Consider the following 18,600-nt stretch of genomic DNA (forward strand, 5'->3'; position numbering starts at 1 on the left):
TGTAATTATTCGCCAGGAATAAAAAATGTATCTGCCAAGGTCTGAAAGGAAGCTCAAAATCCTTGAGTTGAGGAATTCAACGACATCATTTAAAGGTAATATTGGTTGAGACTCACTAAGTTCCATTGAACTTACAGGCGTCTATTTGTTATACAGATTCTAGGAATTGAACTAGTGCGTCAGGAGGGATCAAGCTAGGAATGTGCCAAGGTGACTGTAACAGCCTGAATTTTTAGTGGTAACAAAAACGGTGATTTGAAGTCACCAATTCCAATGAGTAAGCTTGTAAATTTTATTATTTAGTATTTATGAGTTAAATGTGATTTTAGAAAGATTTGTGAAATAGTGATTTGAGTTTAGAAGGAATTATTAGGTTAATTGGTTTTAAAAATAGGGTATCGAGACCTCGATTTTATAAACCAAGTCGTAAATATTTTTATAAATATTTACGGAGTTTCATTAAGGTAGTATTAAAATTCCGTTAGAAAATTTTATCATTTCGATAGTTAATTAATTAAAAGGACTAAATTAAAAAGGTACAAAACTTGCTAAAGTGATTAAATAGCATAAATGGTAAACAAAGGAGGACTTAAGGAGAAATTATGCCTAAAATAAAGGCATGAGGTGGCATAAGCAGAAAAGAAAACAAAAATCATGGTATAATATATTATTCATATTTTGTTGTTAAAATTAAGATTATTGTAAAAGTATGAAAATTGAATTGAATGTTTAAAACGAGCAGAACACAGGATTGAGTACAATCGTTCCGTGGCAAAGAATGAATTGACGGATAAGACCATGGTTGGACCATGGCAATGTTTAAATGTAAGACCATAGCTGGGCTATGGCATTTTAATGAAAAGACCATAATTGAGTTATGGCACCTTGAATGTAAGACCATGGTTGGACCATGGTAGTATAGATACATGTGTAATACCATAGCTGGGTTATGGCATTCTGATGATAAGACCATCACTGGGTTATGGCACTACAAATGTAAGACCATGGCAGGGCCATGGCAATGCATGTGTAAGACCATAGTTGGACTATGGCACAAAAAAGAACGAAGTACTCATATCTGTAAGTCATTATTCGATTCAGTAAGAAATGGTAAGAGACTTATGTGATTGGATTGAAAGATTTATAAATTATTATTGATATTGATCTGAAGGAAGTGTGTTTATTGATTATATTGTATTTGACAAGGAAAAATGTATGATTTGTTTATAATTTAATTTAATTTATTATATTAAGTTCGGTAAGATCAATGTTTAACCTATTGAACTTACTAAGCTTCATTAAGCTTACTCGTGTTGTTTAATGTTCTTGTAGATTAACGTGTAGTAAGAAGATCGAATCAACACATCAAGCTACACTATCCAGTTTATTCTGGTAGTTTTTGCAATGTAAATTTTGGTTTATATGGCATGTATAGGGTTGGTTTGGCAATGAAATAGTTTGAATTGTGGTTGTGAATATTAAATATTTGTATGCATGTAATTAGTAGTAGAATTTGATAAACCAATGAAATGAGTTAAATAGGTAGGTATAAGTAAATGAAATATTTGTGATGTTATGTCATGTGAGAACATGTTTTAGCTTGTATTGATTGATTGGTTGGGATATATTGGTGTATGTGAATGTTGAGTGCAGGTTAATGTCAAAATAGGTAAGAAAAGTGGCCTTAAAATGGCCTATTTTCGTCCACACGGGTAGAGACACGGGCATGTGTCCCCTGCTTCTAAGAAAATTTTTGAAATTTTGGAAAAAATTTCCTGAATACCCGGTTTAGTCCCGATTCACTGTTAAGGTGAATATTGGGCCTCGAAGGTTCATTTAAGGGACAATATGAGTATTATATGAATGATTCTTAATATGTGTAACAAAAGTTGGTAAATATTCGTATTTAATTTATAAAGTTCGATAATGCTCCGTAACCCTGTTCCTGTAAAGATAAGGGTTAGGGGTGTTACAGTGACAGTTCGAAGAGTGATATTATGCCTAAAGAAGGGGATTTTTTGATATATGGAGACAATACTTTATGCCTGGGTTTTAACAAAGTTTTATGTTATAATATATTAAACTACTTCAAGAATAGGTTGTACTTAGAAAACGCCTCTTTTAAAATCATTTGACTTAGAAGGAATATAAATATATATATATATATATAATATGTATGTTCAGTATGATTTTCGCCATTGTAAAATTTTTGTTACGTATTTTTGTATTGTGACATCCCATAACTGAGTATGATAAATCGGGTTGGGTATAGGGTGTTATAGTAATCATTGTCAGGACTTAGCAAAAAACTTCATTTATCTTATTTAATTTTCGTAAAACTAATCATTTGTACCTCCTTAGCTTTATATTTTATCCAACTATTATTTCTCTCCCCTAATGTTGGGAAATTATCAAATCAAATAGTAATCACAAATCATATTATAATTGAATCTCCAATTTATTCAACACATTCAATAATATAATGAGACTCATAACTAATGTATATTCTCAACTTTCTTTGAATACCCATTTTGTGCATTGTGATGGAGCAACTTAAACATATATTACGCATTCAAAAATTTTAAAATGGGTTATATTTGACTATTGACCAAAAGCTAATTGTAATGGGGAGTATTTATCACAACTTATTAGCATGATGCGTACAAGTGTTGATACATATAAAAGATCATATCCTTATACATATTCAAAAATTGTGTTCTAAAAAATACATAGTTTAGCTACTAATTAGAGACATTTACAACATGTTTGGTTCAATATAATGAACCATACATTCAACCCAAATTTGGGCCCACATCAAAGCAAATGTTTGGTATAGTATAATTGTCTATTGCAAGTGTTGTTGTTTAGCTCTCTATTCCCACTAATCACTGAATAGAGGTTGAATACAATTCTTTGCCCCACCCTCTGAATTGTCCATTCAGAGCATGATAGGAATGTTGAAATATTTTTGTTTCATTTTTACCATCATTTTTTCATCATAATCCTTTTTGTACTTTCAATTATAGCCCTCACATTCACTCCCTTCTTCATTTCCAAAGCCCTAAACACCATTGCTCCTCACCAACTTCTTCAATCTTTCCCAACAACCAAATCCCTAACCCTTCCAACTCTATTTCAATATCATCAGTTTTTTGTTTTATAACTTCCCTTGTAGGCTTCAATTTTCTGTTACTAAAAAATTATAGGTATTTATTCAAAATTTGTTGGTTTTCTTTTTATTTCTTATCTCGATTCCGTTGCTTGTATGTGGCTTTGTCCTGTAGGATCTCTGTATGATTTTTTTTTTCTAATTCTATAGTTTTGTTTCTTTTAAAAAAAAGAGTGAGAAAAATAGGAAAACTATAAAAATTGTAATAGTGAAAAGATAACCGGTTTCTATTTTGCTTCTGATTCAATGCTAGCGATATCAACCGTTTCATAATTTCGGTATATCAAAGCAATATCTTTTTTTCTAAAAAGAAAGAAAAAAAAATCTAACAACGATATGATAAGAGATTACAAAAAATAAAAACCCTAATTTTGTGCCCCAAATCAAGCAGCCTTCACCTAAGAGGGTTTTGAAAATAAATAATTTTAAAATTAAAAAAATATTTGAGCCTTTAAATATGAATACCTAGAGAATTACCCAAATTATGTTGTTGATGTATTGAATTGTTGAGGATATTGAGAATGTTGTTTTTGTTGTATTGGTTGGTTATGTTGATGTGATTTTATTGGTTTTGGGCATTTTGTCTCTATAGCTTGTTTTTCCTTTTTGAAGTCCCTCTTTTAGTATTTGTCTGCTCCTTTGCTCTAGTTGTTTTGATCTTGCTAGTGATGTTTATTATGTTGTTTCCATTGAGGTGATTTGGTTGTTTTTATTGCTTGAATTATATTAGTAATAGCTAATTTGATTGTAGACTATCTCCTTATTAATGAGAATTTTATCTTTAGTGTGAACGGTCCTTTTTCATCTCTTTAAATCATTCCTCATGTTTCATACTTTAGGATTTTTGTCATGACTTTATAGATAACTTTTTACAACATTTTGAACAGAAAAAGCCCATGACCATCTAATGAGATGTCAACAACATATGATTTTGCTTGTATTTTATTTCTTGTGTCTTAATGTCATGGGTTTGAGGGGTTTTTTAATTGCTCTCTCAAAATTGGTATTTATATATTATATATATGTATACAACTTTAACCCACTTAATTGCATAGATGATAGACTCATATATTGAACTAAATATTCTCTAAGTTAATTTAATTGAAAATTTTAAAATACAACTATTATTTTTGAAAAGGTTATAATTAGTTTAAACCATGTTATATAAATTATAAAGTTGTTTAAACAGATGCTTAAAAAGTATTCCTAGTAGATGTACGTTCTCCAAAACTATATATTATAAATTAACTATTTTAATTTTTGGTATGATAATGCTGATTGAAAACAATTTTAATGTTTCAACTATATTTTAATTTCACCTTTCAATGTATTAAATTATTTATGAGTTTAAGATGTTATTCCACTTGTCATCATCTTAAATATGTCACTTAACATTATTTCTAAAACCTTGTAATACTAGTTTCCTAAACACTTTGCATAAATAAAAACTTATATAAGTTCAAATGTATTACATTACAACAATTAGTTGTTATTATTTATTCAATTTATAAGCAACTTTTAGTTAACGACTTTTTTTTATTTTAAATCAAATTTCAGGTTGATACAAAAAAATTATATTTAAAATATAATCATTTACGTTTCATTACCTTTCAATTTTAAATTTTAACAAATTTAGTTAGTGCATTTTTTTTTGGTAAATAGTAAAGTTAGGAAAATTCTAAAAGAAAATAAAAAATAAAAGTATTCTATCTGTGACCAACAAAGACTGTCGAATAGTCTCTCGCATTACTCGGGGGATCTTCAAAGATAATCAATTCATCCATCACGCCACTACCTACCTTACCAATGCAGTCCACAACTTTATTGGCATCCCTCTGAATATGTTTAAACTTAACTTCCTAAGATTTCAAACACCAGTCATATATGCATCTAATTTCATCAACATTACTTACTGATGCCCAACCATTCCGAATGAATTCAATTAACATTGCATTATCACTTTCCAATTCAACTTGCCTGAATCATCGATTCCAAGCCAATTTAATAGAAAATTAATAATTGAATATTTTATTAACATATTTGCATTGCCTAGATTCATTTTCATATTTTATTTTAAATATGCGGAGCTTTGTACTTTTTATCTCCCACAAGCCTATCATTTTCCTAACCGAAGTAATGATTTTCCATGAACATGTATCGTCTTGCACTGCACACTTGGCCTCGAACTTCTTGAATTTGGATTTAACCACGTGGTAGTTAACCCCGTTCATGATGCTATGTTATTTCAATGCACCAAGAAAACTATCCTTACTGGAAAACTCCTTACCAACTTCCAATTCACCCGAATCCAATGACGAACTTGTACGGTCATGCCTTCTGTGTGGTAGATCTGGAAACTCCAAAGCATCATCTGTCAATAGATCGACATTATGCATGTGGGCTGGAGGCAAGTACACCTTGAATCGCGGATCTTATTCTGCTTCATCTGAACCCCCTTCACCGTCTTTAGGTTCTGATGGAACAGGCTCCGGTTCAAAAAATAATGCAACTTCTGCACTATCGGGGTCGGGCTCTCGAGGTGGATCCACATCGGACTCATCATCCAACCCACCATCATCTACAATGTATGAGGTCCCCTCGCCGGTGGACGTTGTGGGGAGTACATCATCCCTTCTTGTGGACGTTTTGTAACGTCCCTAATCAAATATGGATTGCCAGCCACTAGAAGTTGATGTCATTCCCTAGTATGTATTTCCAGCATCGAACATCGACCCACCAAGCTACATGCCCCATCCACTAAGCAAGTGTCGTGCAAGAGTTGTGTATTCCATACTGTCACCAAACACGGGCGCTTCCGTGTTCTGCTCCCAGTAACGGAGTGTCGGGTAGGGGTCATGTATTCCTCTCGAACAACAGTAGATATTGAAGTCACAAATGCTTCATTTGGCGATGAAAATTGTACATATAACTCAAGATAGGGTGATCCACTAACGAGATGAGTCTGCACCATCGCCTCCAAGCTACGACCACCTTTGATATCAAATGAGTCATATGTCACGGGATCAACTGAAACACAAAATCGATACTTAATAGACGAAACTCTCATTAGCGTCGTTCTGAAGATTTTGTGCCTAAGTCTTTTATGAAGTTCTGTCAAATCTATGTTCTAGTTAAAAACCAGTCGTGTTCTTCGATAAAAAAACAACGTCATTCTCAGTGTCATGGACCTCACCATCATAGTAAATAACAGCACTAATACGTTCACTCATCTTCAATTTTTATTCTGCTTAGCCTCTCTAATTTTTCTTGCTGTAACTTATGCAACATGAGAATAAAATTTGACTCATTTATAGCCTAAGGCCAAGCAGGAACTACTGTAGAAAAAGAGCGTCCACGTGGGAGCTTTTTTCAGTAATTTTGCTAACAGCACTTCCTGCTTGACGCGTTTTTGACACTATTTTTTCAGAACCGTCTTCTCAAAATTATTTTTTTAGGAACTACTGTAGAAAAAAAGCGTCCACGTGGAAGCTTTTTTCAGTAATTTTACTGACGGTGAATCCTGCTTGAAGCGTTTTTGACACTATTTTTTCAAAATTGTCTTCTCAAAGTGATTTTTTCAGGAACTCTGTAGAAAAAGAGTCTCCACGTGGGAGCTTTTTTTTTAGTAATTTTGCTAACAGTGCATCCTGCTTGAAGCGTTTTTGACACTAGTTTTTCAGAACTGTCTTCTCAAAATTATTTTTTCAGGAACTACTTTAGAAAAAGATTGTCCACATGGGAGCTTTTTTCAATAATTTTGCTGACAGTGCATCCTGCTTGAAGTGTTTTTGACATTATCTTTTCAAAACCGTCTTCTCAAAATTAATTTTTCTGAAACTACTGTAGAAAAAAAAGTAAAATCCTTCTTGTCAATATAATATTTTCTAAACCCTTAACCTAAACCCTTTTACGAAAACCTAAAAGCTAAACACAAAAATTATTTTAAAAAAATTAAACCCTAATTTAATTAATTTTCTTAAAAACTCTAAACCCTAATTTAATTAATATATTTGAAATCCCTAAAACCTAATTTAATTATTTAAAAAACTCTAAACCCTAATTTATTTTTTAAAATTATTAAACCCTAAATAAATAAAACTCTAAATTATTTTAACAAAACACTAACACTACAACCCTAAAACCTTAAACCCACAAAACCCTAGGCACTAAACATGCAAATAGCCCTAACCCTAAAAAACGGATTAAAACGAGTCCCTGAAGGAGCGATTTTGCTAAAATTTCCCCTAAAACGCTCCTACGTGGACGCGTTTTAGTGTTTTCGGCCTATTCCGATAAATAATAAAAAAGTGACCCATTTCCATAAATAAAGTTAGAAATGGGCCTTTATTGGTAAAATGGTCAAATATTTCACTATAATTATTGTTAACAATCTATCCATACACTGAAATTTATATGCCTATAATTATCTATCATAAAATCATTACTATCAATATTATATTTAATTATTATTTTATAAATTCCATTAAACTTTAAAAAACTAATTTGAACTAATTTAATATATTTGGTTAAAGGAGTATATAAATCCCTATACTTTTTTCACTCAATTGAGCTCCTAAACTTCAAAATTACAATTAATTAAGCCCTTTGATCATTAAAATTAAAGACTAATAATCTAACAACTACCATTTTTGGGGCCGTTTTAGTCATGTGGCACGTCAAGATTGTGCTATGTGGCGAAATATGGTGTTCTATACTTAAAAATCATTAAAATTATAAAAAAATTATAGAAACTCATAGAAAATTATAAAAATATTTAAAAATATATAAAAATATATGAAAGTGAAAAAAAATATTATAAATGACTCAAACATTATAAAAATTATTAAAATAATTTTTTTTTAAAATATATGAATTAGAAAAATAAAAATATGGAAAAAGATTATTAAAATTTTTATAGAAATACAGAAATGTGCAAAAGAAACCATAAAAAAAATATAGAAAACTACATAAAATTACAAAAATGATTACAAATTATTTAAAATAATTCAGAAAATAGAAAAATATTAACACTCCTCTGCAGTTAACGTTGGTCAAAGGGGTGTATGCTATGAGAAAATTCGCATTAGATGTGCACAAAAGCTTTGGAAAAGCGGATGTGATAATTCCTCATCCCATTTTAAAATTTAAAAACTCAAGAGCTGCGAACGCGTTTAGCCAATTTATTTTGCTAAATTAAAACTGAAATTCTAAAATTCAAAAATTAACCCAAGTGCACTTGCGCATTAATAAAAATTAACCTACATGATATACACATATTATAAGATTGAGATCAAAATTTTAAAAAGATCATAAAATATTTGGCCATACTTTTGTTTGTTTAAATTAAAATTGTCATGAAGCTTTTTTATTATAATTATTTAGAGTTGTCGAAAAGCCAGTTGTGTGTTGAATTTTCCTAACCAATGCGTGCGTATGGCCTTGGCACTTGCCACTAACGAGACAACCATAACCGCTCAAGTAAACCAGCTAAAATGCAATTGCTAACAAAAGAACATACATGGTTCAAGGAAAGAATTATAGTTTCCGCTGAGAGAGAGACGTGCAGGAGCTTTAGCTGTAATGAAAACATGCCATGGGGGCATCATGTGTAGGCTGTAGAACATAACGTAGTCTCTACAACTAGATGAGCTTTTGTATAGAAAACTACTCATTCTTGTATCTCTTCTCTACTTCCTCCAAACTCTGAATTTCCTTGTGATACTTGCAAATCCGGTAGATACACCTGCACAAGGATCACATGCAACTCGTTTCAACATTTGCAACTCCTACAATATCTTTCTCAACCAAAACCTGTCAAATTGCTACCCACATACCAGTAAAGGAGGCATGCAGTTGTACACAAAATTACATTCCTTTGAGCTTTGAACACCTGCAAAGCATCCCAATGTGAATTTATTTACCTTCATACCAGTAAAGGAGGCATTCTTCATATGTTAAGGAACTCTACTCAACTTCATAAGAAAAAGTAGAATGCTTAAAAACTTAATTAATCAATCATAAACAAGCTCTAAATTATCTGATTATAAAATGTACCAACGCCAAAAACACAGATATGGTTTTAAACAGCAAGGAAGCAGCTATATGTATCCTTGCTCCAAGGACTTCTTTGAATTGAGAAATGCATTATTATTAGCCCCAGTTTTAAACCTTGTTGATGCAAATACAAGTCTTTGAACCTTGTTGACGATGCAATGCTATTTCTCCCATTTTTGGGATTTAAAGCTGCAAGGAAGCTGTCAATTTCTCCACCCCCGAAAGAGTCAAAAACCAAAACAAAGAGAAGAAAGATGGCAAAGGAAACAATGTACATTTGTGCATCGAAAGGATCTCTAGGGTGAGGAATGCTAAATTATATGAAATGCCTTACAACAAAGAAGTTTCCATTGGTTGACCTGTCACCCCCATTACATGGTACAAACCAAAAATGGTACAACTGTTTATTCTATTAAGATGCAGGGGCCTTTATGAAAAACAAGAAAAACCTTTACGCATGACCAAGTCCCAAGATAATGAAGATGATGCTATTGGACCTTTCCACCAATTCCCCATTTCAAAAGCAGCTAACAAAGAAAATAACCAAAACCATGATAGAACATGCTGTCTAGAAATAAGAAAGAAAAAACTACAACCTAAAAATAGCAAGGCAAGGAAAATGACTTAAAGCCTATAGACTGTAAAGCTAAGGTGACCAAAAACCTGAAGGAAGTAATAAATCTGAAAATGATTTGATGTTCTAAGGGGGGAATTGACTCATAGCGCAAAAACTCCTTGTGCTCAACAAACATACAACCTGGACATTCCTTACATGTATATATATTGCAAAAAATATGGCTTGATGCAAAGCTTTTTGCAGTTTCGTGTTTTAAGAAAAAGAGATTACTTCAATAAATTCAAATTAAAATTTATCGAAAGTAATCATTATTGATGCTTTGAAACATGCATCCGATAAATGACTGTCAACAACCTGGAGAGAGAGATTTAATAGGTTTAAGCTAGATTAAAGCAAGACATAAACATGCTTCTTATGAGGCTTGATAAGAAAAAAAAAGTGTCAATAGTCATATCAAAGGTTTAGTAATGAATATAGGTGTTATAAATAGTTTAATGGCAGAGCTTTGAGGTATCAAGAAAGAGGCTTGGTTTTTGCTTTATAGTTAGGATTGAATGTATCATCTTTTTCATCAAATCAAAGCAGTTTAATTCCATAAAATTACCACACCACTTCTCCTTTAAACTAAAGACATAAATAAAATCCCCAAAAGCTAATTGATTCTAGAATCAAAGTTCAGGCAATCATAATCAAACTAAACTATTGTAGCTAACTACAAATACTGGAAACGATATAGAAATATTCCAGCATCAAACATGTAGGAGTTATAACCACTTCAAAAACTTGAAAGACCCGAATAAGAACCGTAATTAAAAGATGATTAACATTCAAATAAGCTTGCTCATGTATGTGATAAAGAAATTCCCAAAATATAATACTTACGGATTTCTCATAACGATCTCTCTCGGCAGCAGTGCAGATATCAGAGGTGCACATCAAGCGATGTTCGTTCTTCCAGTAGATATCTGCACCCAAAAACTGAGAAACCTAAAACCCATTTCATTGAAGATTGAAAAGGCAAAAAAAAAAGAATAGAGATAAAACCTAAGAGCTGGAATCCGGCAAAGGGGACAATAAAGAGGGTAGGCTGAAGAATGAGGGAGATGAGAGAGACGAAACGGTTCTTCAATAACTTAGGAGAGGGGAACGTCAAGAGAAGAGCCAGGGCAGCCTCTGCTGCGACCACGTAGGTTAGGATCATCCACTGCAACGCCATTTCCTTTTGATTTGTTGCTAATTAATTTGGGTTTGATTTTTTTTTTTTTTAATTTCCTTTTCGTAGGCTGCGAAATGCGAAAGACGGAGACTGTTGTCCGCGTCTACTTTGTTCTGCCTCGACTTAACGGTGAAGGAAACCGCTTGGCTTGATATTCATTCTAGAAGTTTCACTTCTCCTTCAGATGACGACTCAATGCGCTGGCGTTGACCATCTTTCCTGACCGTTTGATTTTCACATCATTCATCAGATATTTATATATCCGAACCTAATGGCTTAAGTTACAAGTTGTTCAGTCAGTTAACCCGAAATAATATTAATTGAATTAATTGACCTTTCAAAATTTTTAATCGTTAATCGAACCGAAATTTTTCAAAAAAATTAACCGAATCGAAATTTTTCGGTTAATTCAGTCGGTTAACCAAATTAACTGAAAATTATATATTTTTAATTTTTGGTTAAAAATTAACCGAATTAACCAAATTAATCGAATTAATCGAATTACCTTAATTACCTGAATTAGCCGAATTGAATCACTATATAATTAAAAACATTATATAAGTTTTTGAATCACTAACCTTACATAAGTCTTAAAATTAACACATAATTGAAATTTTATTTTTATTTATCAAATTATTTGTAATTTTTATGATTGGGTTGGGTTGGGTTGGGTTGGGTTGGGTTGGATACTTGGGTTTGGATTGGATTTAGGTGAATAGTGGGTCTATTTATATATTATAATTTTATTTATTAATTTTTTCGGTTAAACCAAAAAAATTCGGTTAACTGACCGGTTTCGAACCGAATTAACCGTTAACCGAAAAATAAAAAAATAATTAACCAACCTTTGACCGAAAAAATTCGGTTAACCGATCGATTAACCGAATTCGGTCGGTTAACCGAATTTTTTCTGTTTTACCCGAATTTTACACACCCCTATTCCAAGGGTTGTGTTTACTTGCCAATAGATTCTTCGATATTTACACACTTGACTTTTATGTCATTCGGGTATTTGAATATAAATTAAAATAGGCTTATATATTAAAAAGTTCCTTAAACTATAATCACTTATTCAAATAAGTCCTTATGGTATTTCTTTTTACTTAAATAAGTCTCTTTTCTTAAATTTATATCCATAAAAACCATAATCTTTAATTACTTGACTTTTTTAATGAGATGAAAATTAAATTAATAAATTACATGGAAATCAATTACTAATTTGGCTGGACACATAAGTAAAAAGTAAGTTTTAATTTTTTTTATCACAAATCTAATGGTGGTAAAAAATTGATGTAAATCTAAAGTTTATTAACATTATTTTTAATGATCGAGTTTTAGCATGATTGATATCAACATTTTTGCCAAAGTAGGTGTGAATTTTGGTTGAGAGAAGTAAATTTCTAGGCCATGCGATTTATCATAAAAGTATTACAGTGAATCTTAATAAGGTGAAAGCAGCACTTGAATGGAATCTGCCCAAAAATGTCACTGAAGTTTGTAGCTTTTTGGGGCTAGCAGTCTACTATAGAAAGTTTGTAGTTTGTGAAAGGATTTTCAATATTGACAACTTCTCTCACTCGATTGTTGAAAAATAAAGAAAAGTTTGAATGGACTGATGAGTATCAACAAAGTTTTGCAAAGTTGAAAGCAGTCTTGACTAAAGCTCCAATTTTAGCACAACCAGAACCTAGCGTATAGTATACTATTTATACCGATGCTTCACTGAATGGGCTTGGATGTGTGCTTATCCGAAGAGGTAAGATTGTGGCTTATGCATCTCACCAAGTCAAACCACATGAGAGGAACTATCCAACCCATGATTCAGAATCGGTAGCAGTAGTTTTGACATTGAAGATATGGAGACATTATCTGTATGGGGAAAAATGTCGTGTGTACTCTGATAACAAAAGCTTGAAGTGTTTAATGACACATAAAGATTTGAATTTACGCCAAAGACGTTGAATAGAACTGCTAAAAGATTATAATCTAGATATAAAGTATCACCCTAGAAAAGCTAATGTTGTGGCTAATGCTTTGAGCAGAAAAACAGTGGCAACATTAATATTTCTTCGAGCAAGAATAAATATGGTTGATAATGGATCTTTATTGGTAGAGCTAACTGTTAGGCCAACTTTTCTCTCTCAAATTCCTGAAGAGCAGATGAAAGATATTGCAGTGTGATATGTATAAGCAGCGTATGATGTCTAATAATGCAGCAAATTTCAGTCTGGGCAAAGATGGTGAACTGCTCTTCATAGGAAGAATGTATGTGCCAGTTGGAAATGACTTAAGGAAAGAACTACTAAGAGAGGCTCATCAGGGACCCTTTTCACTCCATCTAGGAGGTGTCAAGATGTATAGAGACTTAAAAAATTTATACTGGTGGTTTGGAATGAAGAGAGAAATCACAAAATATGTTTCAACTTGTTTGACTTGCCAAAGAATTAAAGCACAGCATCAAATTCCTTCAAGTAATTTGTATCCTTCGGAGATACTGGAGTGGAAATGGGATAAAATTACTATGAATTTTGTATCAAGACTACCTTTCAGTTCTTCAAAGAAGAATTCAGTTTGGGTGATAGTGGATCGGCTCACTAAGTCAACTCATTTTTTGCCAGTACACACCATTTATTCACTAGAAAAGTGTTAGATATAATGCCCTAAGTTTAGTATTTTCGTCAATATACACTTGTAATTTTTTCGAACAGATTAGTTAATAAAACAAATTCATTGATTTTATTAATATACTTTTTATAATTTACCTCATGATTTTTGCACGCAAAGCAAAATGGAAGCAAATGTTGCTCATTGATTGTCTAATGTTTAACTAATACTAAGCGGTATTATGTGGTCGAATCATAGTACTAAAAGACAACTTGTATTAGTAGACAAACCTAAATATATCCTTAGTCTAATTGGAAATATAAAAAATAAGAACCCATTGAAAGACTAATATGTCGCCTATCAAGTCCAATTGGGGAGATGTATTGTCTTAGGCATCGGCGTGGATGACTCCCAAAAGATAGAAACATAGATGTGACTGACTAGACTAACAGTACATCAGATAGGAGCCAAGCAGAATAGATCCTGAATCCGGTTATGGTTTTATTCACTTGTGACGTTTATAGTGTGAGATACCTAAATCCTAAATGGATGGCGGACTATGTATGCGTAACTTGTACACTTTAATGTAAGTAAAAGCCTAAGCTCAAATAGATAAGGAACCGAAGGCTGGTGCGTTGGGTGTATGACTTCTATAGTATGTAGCACCATTCAAAATAGTGGAATTCACTTCCCAAAATATGGGTAAATTATATCCTCTAGTTGACATTACATGGTTGATGAAAAGTAAACGTGGCCACAGGTCGTCCATCTTTGTCATGGATGACTTAATCACTATTTGATAGTGATTGGCTTTTCATGAAGGAAGATGTAATGGTTACCATGAGATAAAATAGGATCAAATTAGGAGAATGTATATTATCCCAAAGAGATCAGGGATATCCTATGAGGGTAACACACTTCTGACAAGGTCATTGGACGAGTACTGGGTAGTTGCTTTCATAATGGTATGTCGTTGAGAAAAACTTATTCATGATATTGTAGTGGAATGACTTCGTGACTAAATGATCTTATAATTAATAGGTGAAAAGTCAAAAATTAATTATAAATCATTTGAGCCTCAACCACATATGTTCAATCGGTCCCTTCGCTAGCTCATTAAAACTAGAAATGAATTGTGTGTTTGAATAAAAATGAACAGAATGAATAGAAAAAATGAAATTAGAAACATTCAGGAATGATTATGGTTTTCTCTAAAATGGAGAAACAGAAACATTTGGAAATGAATGTAGGTTTCCAAAAATAGAAATTAAAATGAAAACTTGCAATCCTACATAATATTACTTAAAAAAATGATAAAATAATAAATTTATATTTTTAGACTGTTTTGAAGCTCGAAAATGAAAATAAACCATTCGGTTATAGTGACCATGTTGAGATGTGACATATTAAACAATTTTTTTCAAAATTTTATCAAGGGGTAAAATTGTCAAAATTTTACTAGAGTAAAATTGAGATGAGAAAATTATTTAATATGTAAATATTAAAGTTTATTTTAGGAAATAGAAAAACTAAATCGAGTTGGATCACATTACAGATTACTGGGTCAAAAAGGCCTAGGAAGAACTCGTAATTGGACCCGATGTGAGAAAGACCTAAAATCCCTCATATAACATGAAGGGGGCGGCAACCCTAGTAGAAATACAAGGGTGAGTCGTTCACCCCTCTGCTACTCTAAGTATGATGTTATTTTTCTATTTAAAATAAACATCTACAACTCTACATGGGTTCTACCTTCTCTTCCTATAAATAGATGGCACTAGTAGAATTATTAACACAAACTTTTGAGAGATTGTTATTCTACCGAAAAATAGAGAGAATTTATTCTCAACTTATAAACATATTTTTTAAAATAACAATTTTATCGGTTTCTATTAAAGAAGAGAAAAATTCTGTTTTCACCTCAAAAAGAAAACTTTTTCTAGTTCTGTGTTTTGATTCAATTGGTTTAAGCCCACACTTGAAGCAGATCGTGGTACGAGAATAATGGAGAAGATCGTTTGGTTGAAAGTTAAAAAACATCAAGGATCCGTTTATCCGAAAACATAGGTACAAATTTGATTAAAGGTTATTGCTATAAATATCACAAACTGGATCGATTTTCAAAAATTTAATTTTTCACTGTGCAAGAAAACCAGTTTCAACCCAAATCTTTTCCAACAAAAAGTTAGCTGAACTCTATGTCTTTGAGATAGTGCACATTCATGGAATTCCATCTTTCATAGTTTTAGGTAGAGATCCAAGGTCTACGTCAAGATTCTAGAAACAATTGCAAGGATGATTGGGAACCAAGTTGCAATTCAGTACTACATTTCACCCTCAAACAGATGGTCAATCTGAAAGAGTTATTCAAGTCCTAGAAGACATGTTAAGAATTTGTGTGATTGACTTTGGGCTGAAATGGGAAAGGCATCTTCCTCTAGTTGAATTTTCGTATAATAACATCCACCATGCCAGTCTGGTATGTTACCATTTGAAACTCTGCATGGAAGAAGGTGTAAAATGCCTACATATTGGATGGAGCTTAGTGAAAGAAAATTGGTAGGTCTTGAGTTAGTACGAGAAATAAAAGAAAAAATCTCTATAATCCGTAGTAATCTGAAAGTTGCTCAAGATCGTCAGAAAGCTTATGTTGATCTAAAAAGGAAAGATATTTTTTTTTGAATTTGGTGGTAAAGTGTTTTTAAAATTCTCTCATTGGAAGAAAATTATAAAATCTGGTCAGAAAAGAAAGTTGAGTCCACGATTTGTAGGGTCATATGAAGTTTTATAGCAAGTTGGACCAGTGGCATATAAATTGGCTTTAACTCCAAAGTTATCAAAGATTCATAATGTATTTCATGTGTCTATGGTGAGTAGATATCGATCAAATCCAGATCATGTTGTGCAGATTGAAGATTTAGAGGTGAAACCAAATTTATCATATGAAGAAGAGCCTATTTGTATATTGGAAAAAGAGGTGAAAGAGCTAAGGAATAAGAGGATTCTATTGATGAAAGTATTATGGTAAAATCATAATATAGAAGAAACTACTTAGGAAAGAGAAAATTTAATGAAAGTGTGGTATCCTTATCCGTATTGGTTACTGTTTGGTGTATAGATGATAAATTAATGATAGATTTGAACAAGTAAAGTATTTGTTCTAGGTAAGTATAGAATTCTATGTAATACGTCATTTGGCGACCTTCTAGTTTTGGAAAGCTCTAAGGTTTGACAGGCTCTTCTGTTTAAGTATCCGCTCAACCTAAATGCTTTAGGCGAATTTCTTAAGTTCACAGTTGTTTAGATTTGTTTATTATTTTAGTATGCTGATTTGGTTGGTCAAGTTGAGGTCTAGTTAGAATAGAACTAGACTACTGTAGATGATAAGACCTAAATTTTGTTAAATGCACTTAAACACGTCAATCAAAAGAGTTAGTGGAATTAACTAATTTTTCCACTAATCTTTGTCTCCATGCTTAAGTATATAAGGATAGCAGCAGTCTTTTTGAACACTTTTACATATTCTTCTTCTTTCTTGATTTCCTTTGAAAGTCTCTGAAAAACTTAAGTTTAAAAAACTTCTTCAAAGTGAAGGTTCGCAATATCTAGCTAACTTATACGTTAGTACCAACTCATTGGTAATTACTGATGAACCCTTAAGTTATCATTGAATTCAATTACGTGTTTTTCGTACTACATGCATAGATGTTAGAATGGTGTGTGAGGAAGGAAACTTCCTGATTCTGGATTAAGTGTTGTTGATTCCCATATGCATGTTCAGATTTGATTGATTGATGATCTGACATGTACAAATATCTTTTTTTTAGCTCAAGAAGCTAACGAAGGTCTAAGTGATAAAGGCAAAGGACCTGCTCTGTAGATTGTGTTCCATGTGTTGTAAATTCCTTATTTATATAACTTGTATAAGGTTAGTAATCCTCCTTTGTAATGGATGAAAGGTGTATACGTGGATAATGATTATCCAAAGTCTTCAGTCTGAGTTTAGTCTGTCTGTGATATGAAGTAAGCGTCATCCTTTATGCTTAAACCACTACCATTTGCTTCTAATATGTATTATATGATTTGATATGTGGTGATAGAGATGATGAGATATGTTTGTGTAGCCTCCAGTAGGGCAACTATATTGCAAACCGGATTGGCCGATCACGATAAAACATACTATTCTGAATGAAAATGATATGAGGAGTTAAAGGGGAGAATGTATGCGAATGAGATTGTATGATATGCTTTTGATTCCAAATTCTGGGTACGTGGTTGGCATGAAGATGGGTTGCCTGAGTTGTGTTAAATTGGCGCAGAGTATACGCCCAAGTGATAAGTAAGCTGGTGTATTGAGTTTGTTTGTGTTCTGTATACGCCAATGGGCATACTATGTTTATAGTGTGTAAGTCCACCTGAAAGGTTCAGTTGTATTATTAGAAGTGATACCAACAAAGAGAATTTATCTGAAAAATTTTTCATTTACAATTTCTTTTTTGTAAATTTTTTGAGACATTTTAGAATCATAAAATAAGATGATAGGGGTGGCACATGTCCAACTCTATAACATAAAAATTCAAGAATTAGAAGAAAAAAACATAACAATAGGGAAAACAAGTTTTGGTAATAATATTGCTTGTAGAATTAAATTGGATGGTAATGAATTAAATATTATATTTTAAATTTTTGAATTTTTATAATATTTTGAATAAATATATTTTAAAATCTAAGCATTTGTAGATGAAGAATATGGTATATTAAGGAGTGTGGAATGTTGGATACAATTAATTAGGTTGAAAATGGGCCTCATCATTTACATTTTCGTGACAATGCCAAATAATGGACCTCGTCTTTAAGTATTATATATTTTATGTTTGATATCAATATGTGTTTTTCTTTTCGGCCTAAAACTAGAAGCAGGTTCGGCCTTGCTAGCATAGGGCTTTGAGTTAAAGGAAACTGTATAATCAAGGAATAAAA

At 32.1% G+C, this 18,600-nt stretch overlaps 1 protein-coding gene across 1 annotated transcript; it reads right to left on the bottom strand.

Annotated features, from left to right (window-relative positions):
• Positions 1–8,643: 8,643 nt before the first annotated feature.
• LOC105794110 (uncharacterized) lies at positions 8,644–11,151 on the bottom strand. Its single transcript, XM_012623104.2, has 4 exons — positions 10,845–11,151; positions 10,683–10,765; positions 9,004–9,059; positions 8,644–8,912 (listed from the first exon to the last, which is right to left on the bottom strand). The coding sequence occupies exons 1-4, from the start codon at positions 11,014–11,016 to the stop codon at positions 8,834–8,836; spliced, it is 390 nt and encodes a 129-aa protein (XP_012478558.1). The 5' UTR covers positions 11,017–11,151; the 3' UTR covers positions 8,644–8,833.
• Positions 11,152–18,600: the final 7,449 nt, after the last annotated feature.

This window comes from Gossypium raimondii, chromosome 3 (assembly GCF_025698545.1).
Source record: "Gossypium raimondii isolate GPD5lz chromosome 3, ASM2569854v1, whole genome shotgun sequence".
NCBI lineage: Eukaryota > Viridiplantae > Streptophyta > Magnoliopsida > Malvales > Malvaceae > Gossypium > Gossypium raimondii.